The following is a 19,643-nucleotide window of genomic DNA, read 5'->3' on the forward strand; positions in this document are numbered from 1 at the left end:
AGAAATTCAGCTGAAGTTTTCATCTGATTCGAACAAAGTATCATCTCATTTATGGGGGATGGGCATGTCCCCCTGTTTTTCTTTCTGCTTGTTTTTCCTGGTCCCTTTCTTGCAATCTTCTTCACCTGGAGTAATAGATGACACCAGCTGGGCCCCTACTGGGTGGCGGGAACTTTTTTTTTTAAATGGGGACTTGATATCTATTTCCTCTTCAGAACATAAAAGCTGAAGACTGAAATGGCTCCCAACTTGCTTGGCAGTGTTGCATTACTCTCTTATCGGAAGACAGACGGGATTGTCTGCCCCAGGGAATGATTGTCCGAGGAGGAGATTTTGCCCTGAGTGGCTAAGAGCAGGGACTCTAGTTCAATTCATTGCTGTGTCAGGTACTAGCTGTAGGGACCTGGGAACAACTTTAGGCCCTCTGTGCCTTAGTCTTCTCTTTGATAAAACTTGTGAAATGACAGCTAGCTCAGCATCGGTGCCGCTGTGAAGGTGAAATGAGCTAACACGCATGAGGCATATAGACCAGTGCCTGACGTGTAAAACATGCTCAATAAATTCTGTCAATGGCCATCACTGTGTTCCAGTCACCCTGACCCTAGAGGACAGGTATAAATTAAGGCACAATCAGCCAAGTTCTGAGGCCCATACCTGGAACGTCCTCCATAGTGGCTACCGCAAGAGCCAGATCTCGACGGTATAAAAGGGGTAAAACAAGAAGGTTATTGTCCCCATGTCTCTGGTTCATGGGGTGATTCATTATCTGCTCAGAACAAAATCAGAAAATTACTCTTCCTGCCGCAGGGAGTTGCATAAACACCCTTTCCCAGTCCCCACAAATACAGGGTTGCAGCCTTAATCAGAGAAGTTTTCCTTGAGGCATTTAGTCAGATAGGCAACCAGTAAAACCCTCTTAACAATTTTGTAATAACGATACGGTGTTTAAAGGAAACTTTAAGCTAGTCTATGACCAAAAATCACAACGCCAATAACAACCACTGAAAACCTATAAAAAGTACCAAGAGAAAGCCAGACTGGACCAGGTAAATCAGAATTCTGGGTTTTTTTCTCCTTTATGGTAGATGGTTGTGTTGCTATGCACAACAAACTGTAGGGTTTAACTTTTGTGTGTTATGTTCATGAAGTCTGAAGTAGAGACCCCTCTAAGCATAGATAATGATGTGGACCTTGCCTGAAACAACTGTTAATATTCTGGTAGCTTTAGAAAAGGTAGACCCATGTGATTGTGATATCTGATCCACATGGGACAGAACAGACCAAGATGTATCACAGAAGCACTGGGCCACAGACCCACTCTCCTCTTGGGACAGGCATAGAACCCAGGATGTCTGCTAAATTTGATCATGTTTCCCCTGATATCCTTAAAGGAGAAAATGAAGGTCTATGTAAGCACATGATTTGAAAAAGCAAGGTCAGTGAAACCCTGAAAGCTAATATACCATCCATTCCATGTGAGGGTAAGTGTCAGAAAGCACAACTGATCAACCACTCTGAATTTCATGAATCATTTGAAGCCTTTGAAGCCAGGAAGTATATTTGTGTCTTTTCCTGTCTGGGAGCCATGAGAGCAACTGAGGGCAGGGGTAAAGGGTGTCCGTGTGTCTACTGCAGTTCACAGATCATGAGGCCTCTCCCACACAGCCGCAAATGCAACCCCTCCAAGGATGTGTCAGGAGGGAGCTAGACAGAACCGAGACAAGACCTACAAGGCTACAAGACTATTTTTTTGGTCCTGAATCTGCAGAGGATATAGCTCCAAATATATCCCTTTCTGAGGACTCTTACCAGGTTACCCTGTCTTTTTTTTAGGCCAATATGAAAGCTTCTAACTTAAAAGTGGAAGGAAAACCAGTAAGCACAGGGTCAAGTAAAATCAAGAAAGTGGATTCTCTAATGCCAATTGAATACTGTAGTCTCTCGTAAAATCAATCTTTAGGAGGCTGGAAAATGTCACTGTCCTGGGCTTTCAAAGATGCCATATAATAATAATGATTTATAAAGTACAAGCCAATGCACCACTAGATCCAGGCAGAAGAAAACTGTGTAGCCCTTCATCTGATTTCACCTTGCTCTCTCCACCTCACATGCCCCACATTCAGCTCCCAGCCAGTTACAATCTCTGTCATCCACCTGGAATAAAAACCAGCTAGATTGTGTCTGGATGGCAAAGGGGTCAACATAGCACAGTTTCCAGCTTAACACAGATGCCTGGTTTTTTAAGCACAACCCAGTCTGTTCAGTTCTTGGAGAAACCTTTCTGCCCAGGTTCCTGGAGCACCCTCACCCTGTACTGTGCTCTATTGAGCTCTGGCTTAAATATTGCAAAATCGATGCTTTCTAGATATTTGTCACCCACACCATTCTGGTGGTCCTTCTTTTGACACGTCCAGCTTGGCCGTGCCCCTCTCAGATAGTAAAGAATTAACCCTTCACAGTGTTACTGTTTTCACCTTGCTGGATTCTTTCTTTCATTTCAGCCCTTGCTTAGAGCTGCCTCCTCCAAAGCTATAAAATGGAAGTAGAGGAAGCTGAGTGGCGCGGCAGGCAGCAGAAATAAGGAACAATAGAGTGTCCTGGAATCCTCTTACTCTATGATATATTTCGAATCTCAAGGTTGTAAGGAACCTCAGAAGTCATCATTCAGTCTCTCACTCAAGTACGAACCCTCTTGATAACATCTCTGGTGGATGCATGTTTACAGCCTCTGCTTTCTTACTTCTCATGTTAAGGCAGTTAGAAGAAAGAGAGTTTTCTTTACAATAATCTCAAATTTCCCATGCCTTACTCCCCAGTCTCATAAGCATTATCTAGTTGTTCCTGTTCTTTTTTTTAGAACTACCAGCACACAGATATTCTAAATACAGTATGTAAAATTTATCCTTTTATAAACAGCCTATTATTAATTTCTTTAATAATGTCTTCTCTCAGCTGAACATTGTCAGCACCCTCAACCGTTCCTCACATGACATGGTTCTAGGACCTGAGACAAATTGGTGGCTCTCCCAACTGAGTGAGGTGCCAGCCCTCTTAGAAGAAAGGGCTTGCAGAATAGCTTGAGGGCAAGTGGCAAGATCGCTGATCTAGCAGTGGCAAGATCGCTGATCTAGCAGTGGCAAGATCGCTTTTGTTAATGAGCCAAAGATCAAATCAGCCTTCAGGAGACTGCACTGAGAGGTTGGCTGACCATGATTTTTTTTTTCACATGTTAAGTCAGATCACGGTCTCCTGCTCCTATCCTGTTTTCTGGGTCTGAGTTTGGAGTTCACATGCAGCCAATCAAAATCGCTTTGAATCCCACATATGCCATCCTCCCACATCTTGTACCCCTCCCACATCTGATCAAGAGGCCTTACCCAAGGTCATCAGAGCCCAAGGAGGGGAGGGCTCAAGAGTGATGGAGACCAACAGTGTCAAATGCTGAGAAGAAGTTGAGCAGAATGAGGAAGAGCAGTCCCTTGTGTTTGGTCAGGAGGAAGTTGCTGGTGACTTCAGAAAGCTGCTTTCTGTGTAGGGCTGCTTCCTTCGCTGCCCCACTCCCGGATGTCCTCAGGTCTGAGGAAGCCAAGGCTGAAAGATGAAGCAGCAGGAAGGGAGTGGCTATGGAGGGAACCCATGGGGTGGGGAAACAGATACTTTCCTAATGCCCTCACCCAGCCTGCTTAAGAAGTATTCCCCTGGGGATCATATAGGGTCTACTCTACAGTGGCAAAGCCAGAAGCCTGTGGGTATTTGGAAACATCCAAATATTTAGCTGAATTTTCCAATTTTCCACCGTATGTTTGTTGCTCTATATAAGTGGCTTCTTGTGACTATGGTCAAGAGGGAGTCTAAAAGTGTTCCAGGTGGTGATGGCAGTTTTGATACAGGATAAAATAGTTTCCATGAATGATTGTAGCAGCCTTGTTTATTGCAATGTTAATCAGGGTTACTTTCTTGAGAAAGCAGAAGTGATCTAAAGTCAGAGGCCCTTCTGTGTTTTTTGTAAGAGCCCATGGAAGAGATGATACATGTGTCCTAAAGGGTGAGAGGAGAGAGAGAGTGCTCTTGAGATGCAAGGAGAGAGGGAAGGGGAGACATCTAGGGTTGTGTGAGCTATGGGAACCCAAGCACCCCTCCTTTAGTGCTCCCAAGGGCATGGCATCCTCAGGGGTGATGGCTCATGCCTAGAGGGTGTGCGGCTGGCTCCAGGGCCCAACCTCAGCAAATATTCTCCTTTCCCACTGTGGCGTGGGAGCACAGAGCTATTGGGCTTCAGGAGACCACTGTGGGGTGAATCAGTGACTTGCCAATGGCAACCAGGAAAGACTTGGGGCTTGAGAGACTTTCCAGGCACTAGGTCAGATTCCCGAGTTCTGACTGCACAGCAGTAGGGAAAAGGATCCCTATCTGACTAGGACACAGGCTCTCGTCCAGTTGGCAGAATGATGGTTCAGAGGTGGGATTAGGTTGAGGTAAAGGAAATACAGAAAGTGACTCTGTTACGTATCTGGATACATGGAAAGAAATTCATATCTTATGCATAACATAATTAATGCAAGAGTGCCCAGAATTTGACTGGAAACACAATTCCTGAATTGGTATTAATTTAGTTGAAACCTTTCCTGGGAAAATGTTTGACAGTGGAAGTGAAGGAGGCCGGCCTAGGTAGACCTCATGGACCGGTGACCATGGAAGAAGAGACCATGTCTCCCCTCTGCAGAAGTGCCGTTCCTCAGGGCTGGGTCTTGCTTTTATTCCCAGAACCTCCCCCCCGCCCCCAGGCCCACGCAGCCTCCAACAGTGCCTTGTAGAGCACCCTTGTGGCCCTGGGCAGTGACACACCCCTTTAAATGAAACCATGCTGGGTCCAAAGACAATTCCCTGACACCTCCTAGGAGAGAGCATAAGACATCTGCTGCAAATTTTTTTTTTTTTTGGTGTTGCTATGATAAGTGTATTTATAGAACCCTCCTTCCTTAAAGCATAAAACCGCAATAGCTATTACAAAATTGAAAAGACAAGCCACAGATTGGGAGAAAATATTTTCAGAACACATATCTGATGAAGGACTTATATCTAAGATATGCAAAGGACTCTTAAAACTCAACAATAAGCAAAAAAGCAACCCAGTTAAAAAAAAAAAATGAGCAAAAGATCTGAACAGAGACCTCACCAAAGGAGATATACAGATGGCAAATAGACATATGAAATGATGTGCAATGCCATGTATCATGAGGGAATTGCGAATTAAAACTACAATAAGATACCAACTACACAGTTATTACAATGCCTAAAATTCAAGAAAATGACAATACCAAATGCTGACAAGAACAACAGTCACTTTCATTCATTGCCAGTAGGAAGGCAAATTGGTAGAGACACTTGGCAATTTCCTACAAAGCTAAATATAGTCTTACCATATGATCTGGCAATTGCACTCCTAGGTATTTACCCAACTGAATTGAAAACTTACGTGCACACTAATATTTATAAGCAACTGTATCATAATTGCCCAAAAATGGAAGCTGCTAAGGTGTTCTTCAATAGGTGAATGGATAGAGAAACCATGGTACATTCGTGCAATGAAACATCATTCAGCAATAAAAAGCAATGCGCTATCAAGCCAAGAAAAGACATGGGAGAACCTTAAATGCATATTGCTAGATTAAAGAAGTCAGTCTGAAAAGGTTGTACACTGCATGATTCCAACTATATGACATTTTGGAATAGTAAAAGATCAAAGGAGGAGAGGGAAGGACTATACAGTTGAAGCACAGGGGATTTTTAAGGTGGTAAAACTATTTTGTATACTATAATGGTAGATATTTGACATGCATTTGTCCAAATCCATAGAACTGTATGTACAACACAAAGAGTGACTCTTAATGTAAACTATGGACTTTAGTTATTTACATTGTGATGGATTAAGTAATGTACCTCAATTTAGACATGCCTGTGGTTTTGAACCCAGTGTAAATAGGACCTCTTGAAGATGTTATTTTTAGTCAAGGTGTGGCCCAACCAAATGAGAGCGGGTCTTAATCCAGATTACCAGAGGCTTTAAGAGCCAAAAAAGCCAGAAGTCAGCAGAAAACTGGAGGAGGAAAAGAAAGGAGAGGACATTGCTATGTCTCGCCAGTACTGGAACACTACAGCTTTCGGGGAGAAAGCAAGCCTTGCCAATATCTTGATGTTGGACTTCTGGCCTCTGAAATTGTGAGCCGATGAGTGCTTGCTGTTTAAACCACCTTTGGTGTGGAACTTGTCGTAGCAGCCTAGCAAACTAAGACAATATATCAATATTGGTTCATTAGTTGCAACAAATGTGTCACCCTAACACAAGATGTTAATAAGAGAGATTGTGTGCAGGAGAGAGGGTATTTGGGAACGCTACTATCTGCTCAATTTTTCTGTAAATCTAAAACTGTTCTAAAAAATGAAGTCTATTAATTAAAACCACACCACATACCCACTAATCATGTGCACTGATTACCGGTAAAGCATATAAATTCATGAGGTGACATTAGAGAACTTCTAGACTAGTGGGAAAGAAAATTAGCATCTATTTCACAGTCCGAAAGTTCACTTCCTCATGTTTCACACTTGTAATCAAATGCCATATCTACAACATTACTGTGAAAAATTTCCAATTTGCATTTTTGCCCTCCGTTTTGACGTTCTCTTCATCTTTCTGGTGCGGAATAATAGATTTTTATGACAATTCCTTAGGTAAAGTAAAGAAAAAGTCCCACCATTTTCTAAGGGCCAGATCAATTTAAAGAAAGTTTTCAGTTCCATGTTTCAAGAGGAACATTCTTAGAAATGGAGAGTTCTTTTATCTTTGAGGGAGGGACACATTTTTGACTTACACTTAAGAGAAAATTTCATATTGTTAAGCATTCGAGGTAGAGTCTTTTCTTTGTCTGAGCCAGAAGTCTGCAGCCTCAGTATTTATATCACAGAAGTGAGTGATGGTGCGGGGAGCAGCCTCACCCTGGCAAAACCTCTAGTATAGGCGCCACTCTTTGTCCTAAGTTAGCTTTTTCTGTCTCCCTAGCTGCCCTGGTTGGTGTATCTTCTTTTATTCGCTTTCTCATGATGCAAATTCACACCCATCATTCATGCATGCTAAGAAAGAGGCAAAGCATAGTGTTCATTAACATATTTGATCGATTTCTGAATGCAAAAACTAGAACTGCATGATGCCCCTTCGCAATAAGTGTTGCATTTGTCTATTCAAAGGGGGAAGTCAGAAAGGCGAGGGACACACGCATTTTCAGGATTCCATCAAATGGATAGAATGGACAAATGCAGAAGATCTGTCCGCATTTTCTCTCCAAAGCATATGGTGGCTTAATAAAACCCAAACTTCAGTAGAAAAATAAATTTATTGGGAATGAAAATTATGTTTCCATATAATAAAAAACAGGTTAAGGAAAGAAATGTCAAAAGGGCAAGCATCAGGGTGCATGCATTTTTTACAAAAAGTACCACTGTACTGGGGATGGGTACAGGCTTGAGATGTGCTGTTACCTGAGTGATATGGCCAGGTGGGGAAGATAAAGCAAGGTGAAGCGGAGGTGAGAGACGTCAACCGCAGCGTCTGGGGAGCCAGGTCTGGTAGAAACTTTGCAGAGTTGGGGCGGGGATGTACAAGGACACACACAGAAACAGAGGTTTCTGCAAAGCATGCTATGTGTGGTGGGGGCAGATATTTGAATCATCTATGCTTTTCGAACAATGGGTCTCAGTCCATCATCATGAGGACGGACACAGGTCAGGAAAACAAGATCAAGCCATAGAAGGACTGTGGTTCAGGGAGCTGTTGGAGCTCGTGACTCACCCGTGAACACCAGAAAGCACAGTTATAGCTACAAAACCGTGCTCAGAGCTCCTCTCCTGGCTTGCTGCCAAGCAGCATATACAAATGCTTCAGTCTGGGCAGAGCTTGGGGCAATGCCTGGGCATCCACGGGTACTGGGAGTTAACTATAGGTCCCAGTAACAAACAAATACATACATTTTTACGTTACCTTTGGTCCTACCCATCTTGGTACCTCCGTAATATTTCCATTTCCCAGTAATATTTGAAAATGCACAGATATACTTCCACCCTCTGGAATTTCTGCTTTTTAATGTGCCTTCATTCATTCAACAAATGTTTATCCTAGCTCCAGCTAAGCGCAGTCCCCAGACTAGCCCTGGGATCCCCAGGTGAGCAAAGGCAGTTGTGCCGTCCCTGCCCCCAGGGAGCCTGGGTGGAGGAAACCCACACTGACCGAACAATCTTGAGGTCTTGGCATCAAGTGATTTTCCTTCACAACCTCACTTATGTATGACGTCTTTACGCTTAAATACTCTCTTAAGAGCCCATGTTGTGCAGGTCCTGACTGAGACAAAGGTGTCCAGGCCCTCTGCTTCAGGAGATATTATTTCTCCTTCACTTCACGTGTTCAGTGGCCGTGGTGACCATGTGGCCATCGGTCACGGTGGCGTGGTAGGGAGAACCCATTCAGGGGATGCGTGGACTAAGAGTCTCTTAACTTCCCTTCCAAGTGAATAATTCTATGATTCTAGCTATTCAGTAGGACTTACAATCTTCAATCTCAGATTTCCTCTGATAGCCTGCACAAAAGATGACCTATTATTCAACATGTAACAAAATGAAATAAAATCCTTACAAGATGAATGAAATACATAGAGATGCAAGTTTGCAAAATTGATATCAATAGGTTATCAACATCTGAGGCACTGTGCTGCAAAATTCAACAAAGAAATATCTGATACCAAACTTACTATCCTTTCATTCTTTAGTGTTACCTGGGAATACTAAACCAAAATTTAGAAGATTGTGCATTTAAAGGACCCCATTTGCTTATGGGTAAGCATTCTGAGAAACTCATTTCTTTCCAAAAGCATCTGGTATTTGTTATTTCTTTCACAGTCTCAGTTAGAATAAATATTTTTTTCCTAATAAAATATTAAAACATTATATTCTAAATGTAAAAGTTGCCTGCAGAGTTAAATTGATATGTTTTTTCCCCCTATGTGTGCAGAGGTGGGGATGTAATACAAAACAAAACTAACACCTTTTAATAAATAAGTCAGAGAAGCATGAATCTGTGAAAGTACCTTTTAATGCAAAATATTTATATAAGAATATAAATAAAATGTGCACTACAAAGTAAGATAAAATAGGTTGTCGAACACAGCCAATATGACTAAGCTTATAGAAAAAAAATTGGATTTTTTTAAAGCTTCTGTTTCACAACAGGGTAGGGGAGCATTACATACTCAAAGGCTCACTTCCCTGTGGCTATCTTTATTAAAGCAATGCACATAAGATTTCTGCGGTTGCTTAAAATGTGCATTTATCAACTTGGATTTGAAATCTTCAAGCTAGTGAGGCAGAGCCATAGAGGTATAGCTTTTGCGGCTCCCTTCTGCTCCCTTCACACATCTTTATCTGGAAGATTCTAAAGGTCCACCATGACACAGAGGTATTGCTAATTGAGAGAGAAAATTTCCAGAAAAAGCTATGTTGCTTTTCCTGCTATTTAGCAATGTGAGTAAGGAATGACTTCTTTGAAAAGTGCCTTAAATGGCTTTACTCAAATATGGTTTAAGATTAAAAACAATCTTAAATAAGCCTTACACTGCTTGGCTACTGTTCTAGTGTAAGGAGTTGGGATTTTAAAGAAGGAGAGCATTGATAAATCAATTTGATGTTTTGTGTCATTGATTGGAAACAAAATATTGCATTTGTCATCACACTTGAATGGTACTTTCACTGAGCACGGCCTATTTGCATACAAACAAAAGAGATTATTTTTAAAAAGGGTTTTCTGTGTTTTTGTTGTGGTCCCTTGGGACCACGGTGGTAAGGAAGAAAGGACCAAGCCATTTTCATACCTTGAATTTCATACATTGTGTTTATGTTGCCCTCCAGTCCCTCTCTTTCTCACCATCCACTTCCAATTAACTAGCTTCTTTGGGGGTCTTTGTCGACTCTCATCTAGACTGTTGCAACAGGCTCCCAGCTGGTTCCCTCTCAGGATCCTTCACCTTATCCTTTCACTGAACACCATCTGATTATGAAAATTCCTTGCCTGTACTCTTCCTCCTTGTTTCACTCAGGCTGGTGGTCACATTTCTTAGCAAGACCCATAGTGCCTTTCATGGCTTGAAGCCAGCTTTTAACTCCTGCTTTTATCACTCACCCGTACAACTCACCCTCTAGCCACATTTGAACCTTTTATTATTTCCTGAACCCAACAGGCACTTTTAAGACCTTTGCCTTCTTTACCTTTGCGTAAGCTGTTGCCTCTGCCTGTGATGCCTTTCCTGCCTTCTTTGACTGTAAAACTGCACTCAAAGCCTTCCCTGATCCATTCTCTCCTCTCTTCACTGTGTCTGTATCTTTCTCACTCCCAAATCACATAATGCATTCTTCCATTACAATAGTTTCCTTATTGTGTTAAAACTTCACTGCTCCTACGGCTTTTCTGACCTCAGCTCCACAAGAGCAGGGATCATGTTTCACCCCCCCTTGGCATTTCTGGTGCTTCACATGGCTAACAGGTCCAGAGTGGGAGCCCAGTAAATGTCTGTTAATTAAAGTTAATATCTGTTAACCGATCCCTACAAGCTAGGCATTCTGCTAAGCACTTTAAATGCATTACTTCATTTGACCTTCACAATAAACATACAGGATTTAACAGATGAGAAAGCTGAGTTTCAGAGAGGTTAGGCACACAGTTAGTGACTTCAAGATTTTAGCAGGGGATAGAATTGAGTATTTCAATTTCCAGCTGCTAACATTATGCGTACATCAGCATGTCAGATGTCAGCGTACTTTTTCTAGTCTGAAGGTGTGGTGTGGTTTGACACTTTGTAAGTCTCCCTACCCTACCCCTTACTAATTATGTGACTTGAGTAAGTTTGTAAACTTCTCTGAACCTCAATTTCCTCATTTTCTTCAAGGGGAAAATGATACCTAACCCACATGGTTATTGTGAGGATTCAAGAAACATCCATGTCAAGTTCCTGGCCTGGCCAAAACAATAACCATTTATTCCTTCCTGCTCTGCCTTGCACTTCACATGCCTTCATTTGCTCAGTTAGTCTTTACCATCTGAAAGGTTAGAACTATTAAGTCTAACAGTTGAAGAAACTGAGGCGCAGAGAAGTTAATAACCTGCCCAAGCTTCCTTTATTCAGGTCTTTCAGAACTGAACAGGTCCCTCACATCACAACCTGAGTGGTGTCTAAAGGGACTAGTCTGCCCGTACATGTGAGAGCACGCAACTACAGGCATTCAACAGGTTGCATTTTGGGTTGCTTTTCCTTCGTTTCTAGCAACCAAGAAAACTTACAAGCCACTTACAGAATTCTCTTGAAAATAGAACCTTGGGCTGCCACTGCACATCAGATCTCTACCCCCCTCCTATGTAAATTCTCTGCGTCCTTTAAATTTCCACCTTCTCTTCTGAGCTCTCAATCAAGCCATCCCCCTTTTCTTCTCAATACACTTCCTTCCAATTCCCAAGCAGAGATCTTGGGGTCATTTCCAATCCAGTCAGGATGGGAGAAGGCAGAGGGTCTTTGCCTTGAATCTGGCTTCCCCAGGGATTGCAGCATCTAGCCTTTCAAACAACCTTAGTTTCCAGGCTCCTAGCTCTCATAGGCCTTGTTTCATTGGAGTTGTTTCTTCCCACCTGCTGAGGCCTCATTTCCTAGACCAAAGGTGTAAGGAAGGTTGTATTGTAACAATTGTAACAAAGGTGCCACACTAATGCAGAGTGCTAACATAGGGAAAACTGCATGTATGGGGAGGGGCGGGGAAGGGGTGTATGGAAACTGTATTTTCTGCATGATTTTTCTGTAAACCTACAACATCTCTAACTGAAAGACAAACAAACAGAGCGAGCCACAGTGGCTAAGTAGGCAGAGTTCTCACCTGCCGTGCTAGAGACCCAGGTTCATTTCCCGGTGCCTGCCCATGCAAAAAAAAAAAAAAAAAAAAGAAAGAAAGAAAAGAAAAAAGACAAACAAACAGCCACATGAGATGATACGGGAAGAGGAGAGTTTATACTCCATCGGAAGTTGGGCAACCTCTGCTAGATCTACCAGTTGTTGTCATGTGGGAATGTGCCCCCAGTGTTACCAGGTATTCTGATTTTCCAGAAGAGCTAAAAATCCAAACTTAGGTGAATTCTCCAGATTTTTAAAATATTGGCAGCTAAATTATCATTTAGTTTCTCCCTTTTTTTTAAAGATTGGTATCCGTGGACCATTTTTGGTCCACCAGCCTTCAGTTTTCAACCTCTGCCCCCAGTCACTGGCTCTCTGGCTCTTACCTTTATCATTTGGTTATCAGAACTTATTTTGGACTCTGACCGCCCCACGATTCTCTCCAAGCTCACATCCTTATTTTCACAAATCTTTCTTACTGCTGGAATTCATCTCTCCCCTGCCCTTCATCTCCCCTAATATGTAGCATGGCTGTCAAAGCTTGGGTCTGGCATGAGATTGGGGTTTGAATCCTGGCTTTGTCACTAGCTGTGTGACCTGGGCAGGCTACTTAACATCTGTCTCTAAGATTCAGATTTCATGTGTGGAAAATGCGATTACCGTAACCATTTACCCACTGAAGAACATTTAGGATTCTTCCAGTTTGGGGTAATTATAAATAAAACTGCTTGAACGTTCACATACTGGTTTTGTGTGAACATAGGTTTTCATTTCTTTGGGATAAATGTCCAAGAATGCAATTGCTGAGTTAAATGGTAAGTGCATGTTTAGTTTTATAAGAAACTACCAAACTGTTTTCCAGAGTGGCTATACCATTTTACGTTCCCAACAGCGTAAGCAGTCCTGTTTTTCTGCTTTCTGCTAGCATTTCATGCTATCGCTATTTTTTATTTTAGTCTATCCTGAGAGATATGTAGTGAGATCTGACTGTGATGTTTACTATTCATTTCCATAATGGCTAATGATATTGACCATCTTGTGTGCTCATTTGCCATCTATATACCCTGGTTGGTGAACTGTCTTTTATCCATTCTCTAATTGGATTATTTGAATTTTTGCTGTTTAATTCGACAAATGAAAATATCTTATTAGTGCTTGAATTGGCATTTCTTTACTATTTAGTAAGAATGGATGTTTGTAGTTTTTAATTTATATTTCTTCTTTTAAAATCACTTAATTGTTAACTGCATTTGATTGCTTTCTATCAATTCATAATTGTTAGTGTTTATTCCCAGTCAGATTATAAAAATAACATGTCAGCTGTTTCTTCTGAATTCTCTGAAGTACCTTAAAACAGTCAGGCTCTTCATAAAGATTATTCTTTGGTTGGGCTGAAAGTATTTGTAAGATAGGTTGACGACTTAGGTTTGTCTTCAGTGAAGCTGTTAATTTCAGGCTTTAGCTAGTGGCTAGCTTCAGCTGGTATTGAGTAAATGTTTTTTTTCTTTAACTGAATGTCCGTTCCTTTTTATTTCTTTTAGATTTGTTAGTACAGTTAAATTCGTTTAATTTGATCACTGATAATTTAGAACTGTGATGTTTGGGTTGTTTTGACTTATAATATCCCTGTCACTACAGAAAGACAATTTTAGACTTATTTTGACTTTTAAGGCTTTCTAAGAAAATGCTTTAATACTTCCGTATTCCAATTCCACCATGGTCTTTCTGCTCACCGCTGTAAATTCTAAGTGATCCCTGAAATTCCACTTGGGTTTGTTTTCTTGTTTACATCACTAGAGTCATCAGAGGTTTCATTACTGAGAAGCCTCAAATATCACCTTTTCTATTATAGCAATACAGGACAGAATCTGTTTCAGTAACAAAAAACCCAACATGTAAAATTACATTTGCAAAAATCCTTTTTCTTTCTAAACTCCCTCCGAAAACAGTTTTGTGTAGAAAAAGAAATATTGGCTTTTCTCTTCTTTGTTTCACTATTAAAATAGGGAGGGAAGAGGCCAGGACTGTCTGACTTACTCAAGATTATTTCCATGTGGCTCTTTAAGAACAGAGGAAGTGAGTTTGATCCAGTGGCGAGGTTTCCTTTCATCACCAAACTTTTTTGCAAGAATGGGCATTATGAGCTGTCTGTATGCACTCAGCTCCCTAAGATGCACTCTCTCTGCTCAACTAGGAGTGCTCTGCAAAGCCCACTGATGGCTTCTGGATTGACCTTTTCAGTCATTCTCCTACTTCGCCTTTCTGCAGAATGTGACATCATGACTATCCTCTGCTTCGTGAAATATTTTTTTTCCTCTTGGCTTGAGTGACCTAATCCTTTTTTGGTTTTCCTCTCATCTCCCTGAAATACAGTCACTCACAGTTTCCTTCTCTGGTGGTGTTCAATCTCACTGAAGTCATCAATGATCTCTTAGTCATTACAGAATTCTTTTCTATTACATTTCACATGATCTTTCTGCAGAATGCAGGAGTTCGGTAAATGTGCATTGGTTTTCTGTGGACATGGTCTCATTCTTGCATCTCATTCCTCCCTTGGTTTCTATGATGCTACTTTCCACCTGGTTTGATCCAATCTCTCTAGCCCCTTCTCAGTGTCTATTGTAGACCCTTCGTCCGCACCCCCCTCCTTACATGTCAAGTTTCTTCAGCTTCCTTCTGTGGCTTCTTCTCAATCCACCATCCCATCTCCCCAGCAGTCTCACCCCATTGAGAATCCCAATTATCAGCTGTCCTGATGCTGAAAACTTGTAAATGTCTCTCTCTAGTCCTGACCTCTTTCTTGGGCTTTGTACCTGTATATCCAACTGTCTACTTGGGCATCTCCATCCTGTTGCTCCACAAGCACCTCGAATTCCACATATTAGGAAACAAATTCATCATCTGTCCTCTTTTTCCCCTTCACCAAACTCATACACTTCTTAAATTCCCCATTTTGTGAAGGATGGTCACTGTGCACTTGTAGCTCTCCTTTTCCCCAACAATCCACATTTGTCAAAAATAATCCTGTTAATTCTACTGCTGAAACATCTCCAAAAGGCAACTCTCCTCTCTGTTCCCACTGTAACTGCTTTGGTTTCATGTTCTCATCACCTCTCCTTGGATTATTCCAATAGTTTCCTAAATGATCTGCTTGTCACAAGTATTCTCTCTCAGTATTTATTTCAAAGTATTGCCTGTGCTTGTTTACAGTTCCTTAGACTTAGGCTGTGCCTTTAGGAGAATCACAGCTGGATGCCTGGACTCCTTGGGGCACCAGCTCCACCTCATCTTCTATTATTACTACCTGTCATGCACCTTCTTACAGCCATACCTACAATTCCTGCATATATACCTAGACCTCCTTTTGTTTATTTAACTGCCCAGGCCTTGGGTCTTTAAACCAGTTAATTCCCCTTGAAGCACATAGCAGGTGGCCTATAAGCAGGGTCTCTGAGCCACCTTTTCTCTCCATCCCTGCCTCTAACTTGGCTCTCAGCTTTCTCCTGCTTCCCAGTGTGCTTTCCCTTTGTGATCAGTCACTCCCTGGAAGTGGCTGGCCTTGCCCTTGGGCTCTGCTTGTTTCAGGTCAGCTCCCCTGGAATCCCACTCTGGAGTTGTCCTATGAGGCTCACAGTACTGGACACTGCCAGAAACAACCTTTCTGCATTCTAGTCCCAGCAATGCCATTCAGTAATTATGTAATCTTGGGCAAAATGTTTCCCCTCTGTTTCTTAATCCTGATAGTAATAGCTATAAAACCAACGAATAATAATAACTACTGAGTGCTTACTAGAGCAAGGTTCTCAGCATTTTACATGGATTATCTCATTAAAGTCTCACAGCCACCTCAAGATGTATCACTATTGTCCCCATTTTACAGATAGAAACTGAGGATTAAAACAGTTAAGCAACTTGCCCAAGGTTATGCAGCTAGAAAATAAGGAAACTGGGGTTCAAAGCGCAGCAGGCTGATTCCAAAGCCTAGCCTCTGAGTCACTGCACTGTCCTTTTGCCGTATATGCTGGTCACTTCCATCTGTAAAATAAGGAAACGGACACCCAGCACCCTTTCAAACCTAACATTCTATGACAACAAGCCTTTCTGAGAAAGGCAAGTTATTGATTTCTTTCTCTCAAATATCTAGTTTATTTATTTATTCATTTTTTTTTGCCTGCAGATACATTTTAAGTTCAAAAGCACAAAGAAAATAAAAATCACCTATATTTCTGACTGACATTGTGTGTGTACATGTACCATTTATAAAAAGTTGTGGCACTGTGCATTCTGCTTTTCTTTTCTTCTGAAATTAAACACTGCAAATTGATCTACAACCGAATTTTTAATGATTCGTGGTGTTCCATTATAGGGGTACCATAATCAACCCATCGCCTATTTTTAGATAGTTGTTTCTCAGATTTTCTCTATTAGAAAACAATAGCAAGAAAAATGTCCAAGTCACTTAAAACTTTACAAATATGTCTGATTATATCCTTGGAATAAATTCCTAAAAGTTGAACTGCTGGATTTAAGGGCATATATATATATATATTTTAAGGGCTTTTGATATGTACCACCAGTTTATTCCAGAAAGACTGAGCTACTATGAGCAGTTACGTGTATAAACAGTCCTCCTTCCTTAGCAACGTGGAGAATTCCTTCTTTCTTTAAAAAAAAAATTAACACTCGCCACTTTGATAGAGGAAATATGATATTTCACTGCTTTAAATTGCATTGCTTTTGTTTCTGGGGAGAGTAAGCATTATTTATTGACCATTTATATTTTAAAACTTCCTGTTCATGACCAATTTTCAAGCACTGAGCAACAAAGGGAATCTTAATCAAGACGATACAGACGACGGCACGTTGTTCTATTGGCCTTTCCCGACAGTGCTAGCATAATTAAATAGCAGCACCTCCACAGAGCCACGTAAATTTTAATTCTGAAATTCTTTTTTCACAATATGTAACCTTTCAAAATGTCACTGGAGGGAAAAGGAACCATTATTTGGAAATTAAATTCGACTCTTCTGAAACAAAAGCTACAAAGCTGTTTCCCAAAAGTGCTGGGTAGAAGCTTACTTAGCTTTGCAAAGAGCCACAATAACACATGATGACTGAGTCCGGCAGCCACCATCAAGAGAAGGACAGTGTGACTCCTTCCAATAAGTCCCTGCCGCGGGTACCTGCCACGTAATCATGAAACCTTGTGCAAAGAAAGCAGGCAAGGACAAGACAGAGCTTTATCTTTTAGCTTTACCCCTTAGGACAGTGTGTCCTTGGGCAAGTTATTTATCCTCTTTAAGTGACAGTTTTTACCACTTATAAAACGGGATGATGATGATATCAGTGCCTAATAGTGATTGTGAAAATTAAAATGAAGTAACACCCTGCCCGGAATCACCCATGACCAGTTGGTGAATCATTGTTGGGGTTCTATATTCTCTCCTTATACCTCCTCTTCCTAAGCGTCTGTCCCTCTACCATCTCTATTTCATCTCCCCAGTTTCTGCTGGCCCTCACTCTCAGGCCAAACTGGCCATTCTATATTCTCTCTCATTTGTCAGACTTTCCAGACATTTTAAAATGTCCTGATTCTTAATTTGAAAATCAATGACTGCAACATTTAATATTTCAAAAGCAAACTTATCAAACCAAAATTATGTACTTGAAAAAAAATAACCAATAAACTATTTGGGACACATCAGATAAACCTTACCTTCACATGGTAGGCAAGAATCTTTTGAAAGTAAAACAAATTCCCCAGCTTCCCCAACTTGGAGCTGTAGGATCAACCTCGAGTGGCTGCTCTAAGAAGAGGAGAACGGCTTCGTGTAGGTTAGCTCAGCTAATCTTTCTCAGTATGGGTCCTTCTCCCTCCCAGGTGCCACTCTTTGGGCCTTTGCCCAGACATGTGTTTTTAGACAGGAAGGAAAGAAACCACAGCATCATCCTCAACCTCAGCCTACTCCTGAGGTCTATTATCTCAAAACTGCCTTTCAAAGAATGATGAGAATGGCCACTTACTGTTGGAGATCCATCTTGGCTGCCTCCCGCTGAGGCCTGATGTCTGGGAACGCTATGCTAGTCCACCCGTGTTAGAGAGGGAAGGAGAAGTAACCCTTCCACGTATCTGAAAGTCTTCCACTGACTATATATCTTGTAACAGAAAAGAGGCTGTTCCTCTTTCAGTCTACAGATTTTGTCACACTTGTGGAAGATGCTTAACCCTTTTTATGCTTTGTAATTCATGGACCATAGTCTAAATTAAAAAGAAAAAAAATAATCCAGTGTTTTTAGTTCCAGACATGACATTAAGAAGAGGTGGTCTAAAAACTCCCCTTCTTGAAATTCCCTCAAAAACCTAAAAAATGAATGATTGAAAAAAAAATCTCTGAATCTACAAAATAGAATGAAAGGATATTTTGTAGATTTTGGTAAGACAATAAAAAGTGTGGTTTGCCATGGGGGTGGACTGGGAGTAAGAAGCCTCCCCTTTGTGATTTCCACCACCGAGGTGACATAGGAGGTCACTGAGCTGGGGGGCGGCGGCCGGGATGCTCTGCGAGGGCTGCACAACACGGGGGGCAAACCCCATCTGCTGCTTCTATTTTTTCACCTATCACTGCCAAAGATTAACCTGGCAGTTTCACCTGGTGAAAGAGAATATTCCTGAAAGAGAGGCCTGGGTAAAGAGCAGCATCCTGAAATTAACTGATACAGCTGAGGAAAAAACATAGAATTCACTGAGCAGAACATATAACTGAGGAAAAGAAATTTCCTTGTCTTAACTGGAAAAAAAAAAAAAAAAGGCCCAGTTTAGAAAGAAAAGGGTCCAGGACGCCAAAGCAAAATTTATGAAAATGGATCCTCATCCGGACCAATCATTATGAACATTTGAAATTTCAAAAATAGAGGAAGCTAAAAACAAATAAAATGAAAAAGTGGGATACATGCCCCCCCCCCAAAAAATCCCCCAAATCCAGTTTGGACTCTTATTTAACCCTAAATGGCAGAAAACAACACAATCATATGTATAGAATTTAGAGCTAGCATTTTTTACCCAAATAAGATGGCAGTTGTGTGAAGTTAACAGAAAGATATTATCAAGCAGATAAGTGGAAAAAAACACACCAAAAACACTACCAAAAAGATGCCTCTCCTAAATAAATTACTTAAAGATATGTTCCAGAATAGTACTAAATGAATTCAAATCAAAAGCCTAAGAATGGAAAAGCCATGGCTGGAAAGAACCAGGGCTGATTTAAAACCAGTTAAGCATTTTAAGGACAAGACTAAACAACTGTTGTAAATTCATTTAAAATATCTGAGCTAAATAAGAAAAAAATATTAAGAGTAAAATATTTGTATTATTTTTAATGATGTTTAAAAATAACAGGTGATCTCGCTGCTAACTGGAACAAGGAAGCAAAAGCAAAAAATTGTTAATCTTCAATAAAAGGATGGAGGAATGACTATTTTCTCAACTTTGATAATTTCATCTAGATGAGATAGTTTTCTGAAAAACATAAAGATGAGCAAGAATAAAATTTAAAATAGACTCTTTACCTTCTGAATTATTATAAAAGAGAAATAAAAAATACAAAAGTAAATAAAACAGAATTAATAACTAAACAACACACCAGAAATAAAATGTGGTTAACAAGAACA

At 40.9% G+C, this 19,643-nt stretch overlaps 1 protein-coding gene across 5 annotated transcripts in view; it reads right to left on the bottom strand.

Annotated features, from left to right (window-relative positions):
* Nucleotides 1-18,122, bottom strand: part of CD86 (CD86 molecule) — a 71,616-nt gene extending 53,494 nt beyond the window's left edge. For 4 of the 5 annotated variants that reach the window (XM_077118165.1, XM_077118169.1, XM_077118166.1 and 1 more), the window contains exon 1: nt 18,000-18,122. In XM_077118165.1, the coding sequence (XP_076974280.1) occupies nt 18,000-18,013 (14 nt within the window). In that variant the 5' untranslated portion in view covers nt 18,014-18,122. Of the gene's footprint in view, nt 1-3,377; nt 3,592-17,999 lie in introns of all 5 variants that reach the window. The other variant, XM_077118164.1, reaches the window with a different exon arrangement.
* Between the last annotated feature and the right edge of the window lie 1,521 nt (nt 18,123-19,643).

Source organism: Tamandua tetradactyla, chromosome 10, assembly GCF_023851605.1.
Source record: "Tamandua tetradactyla isolate mTamTet1 chromosome 10, mTamTet1.pri, whole genome shotgun sequence".
Classification (NCBI taxonomy): Eukaryota; Metazoa; Chordata; class Mammalia; order Pilosa; family Myrmecophagidae; genus Tamandua; species Tamandua tetradactyla.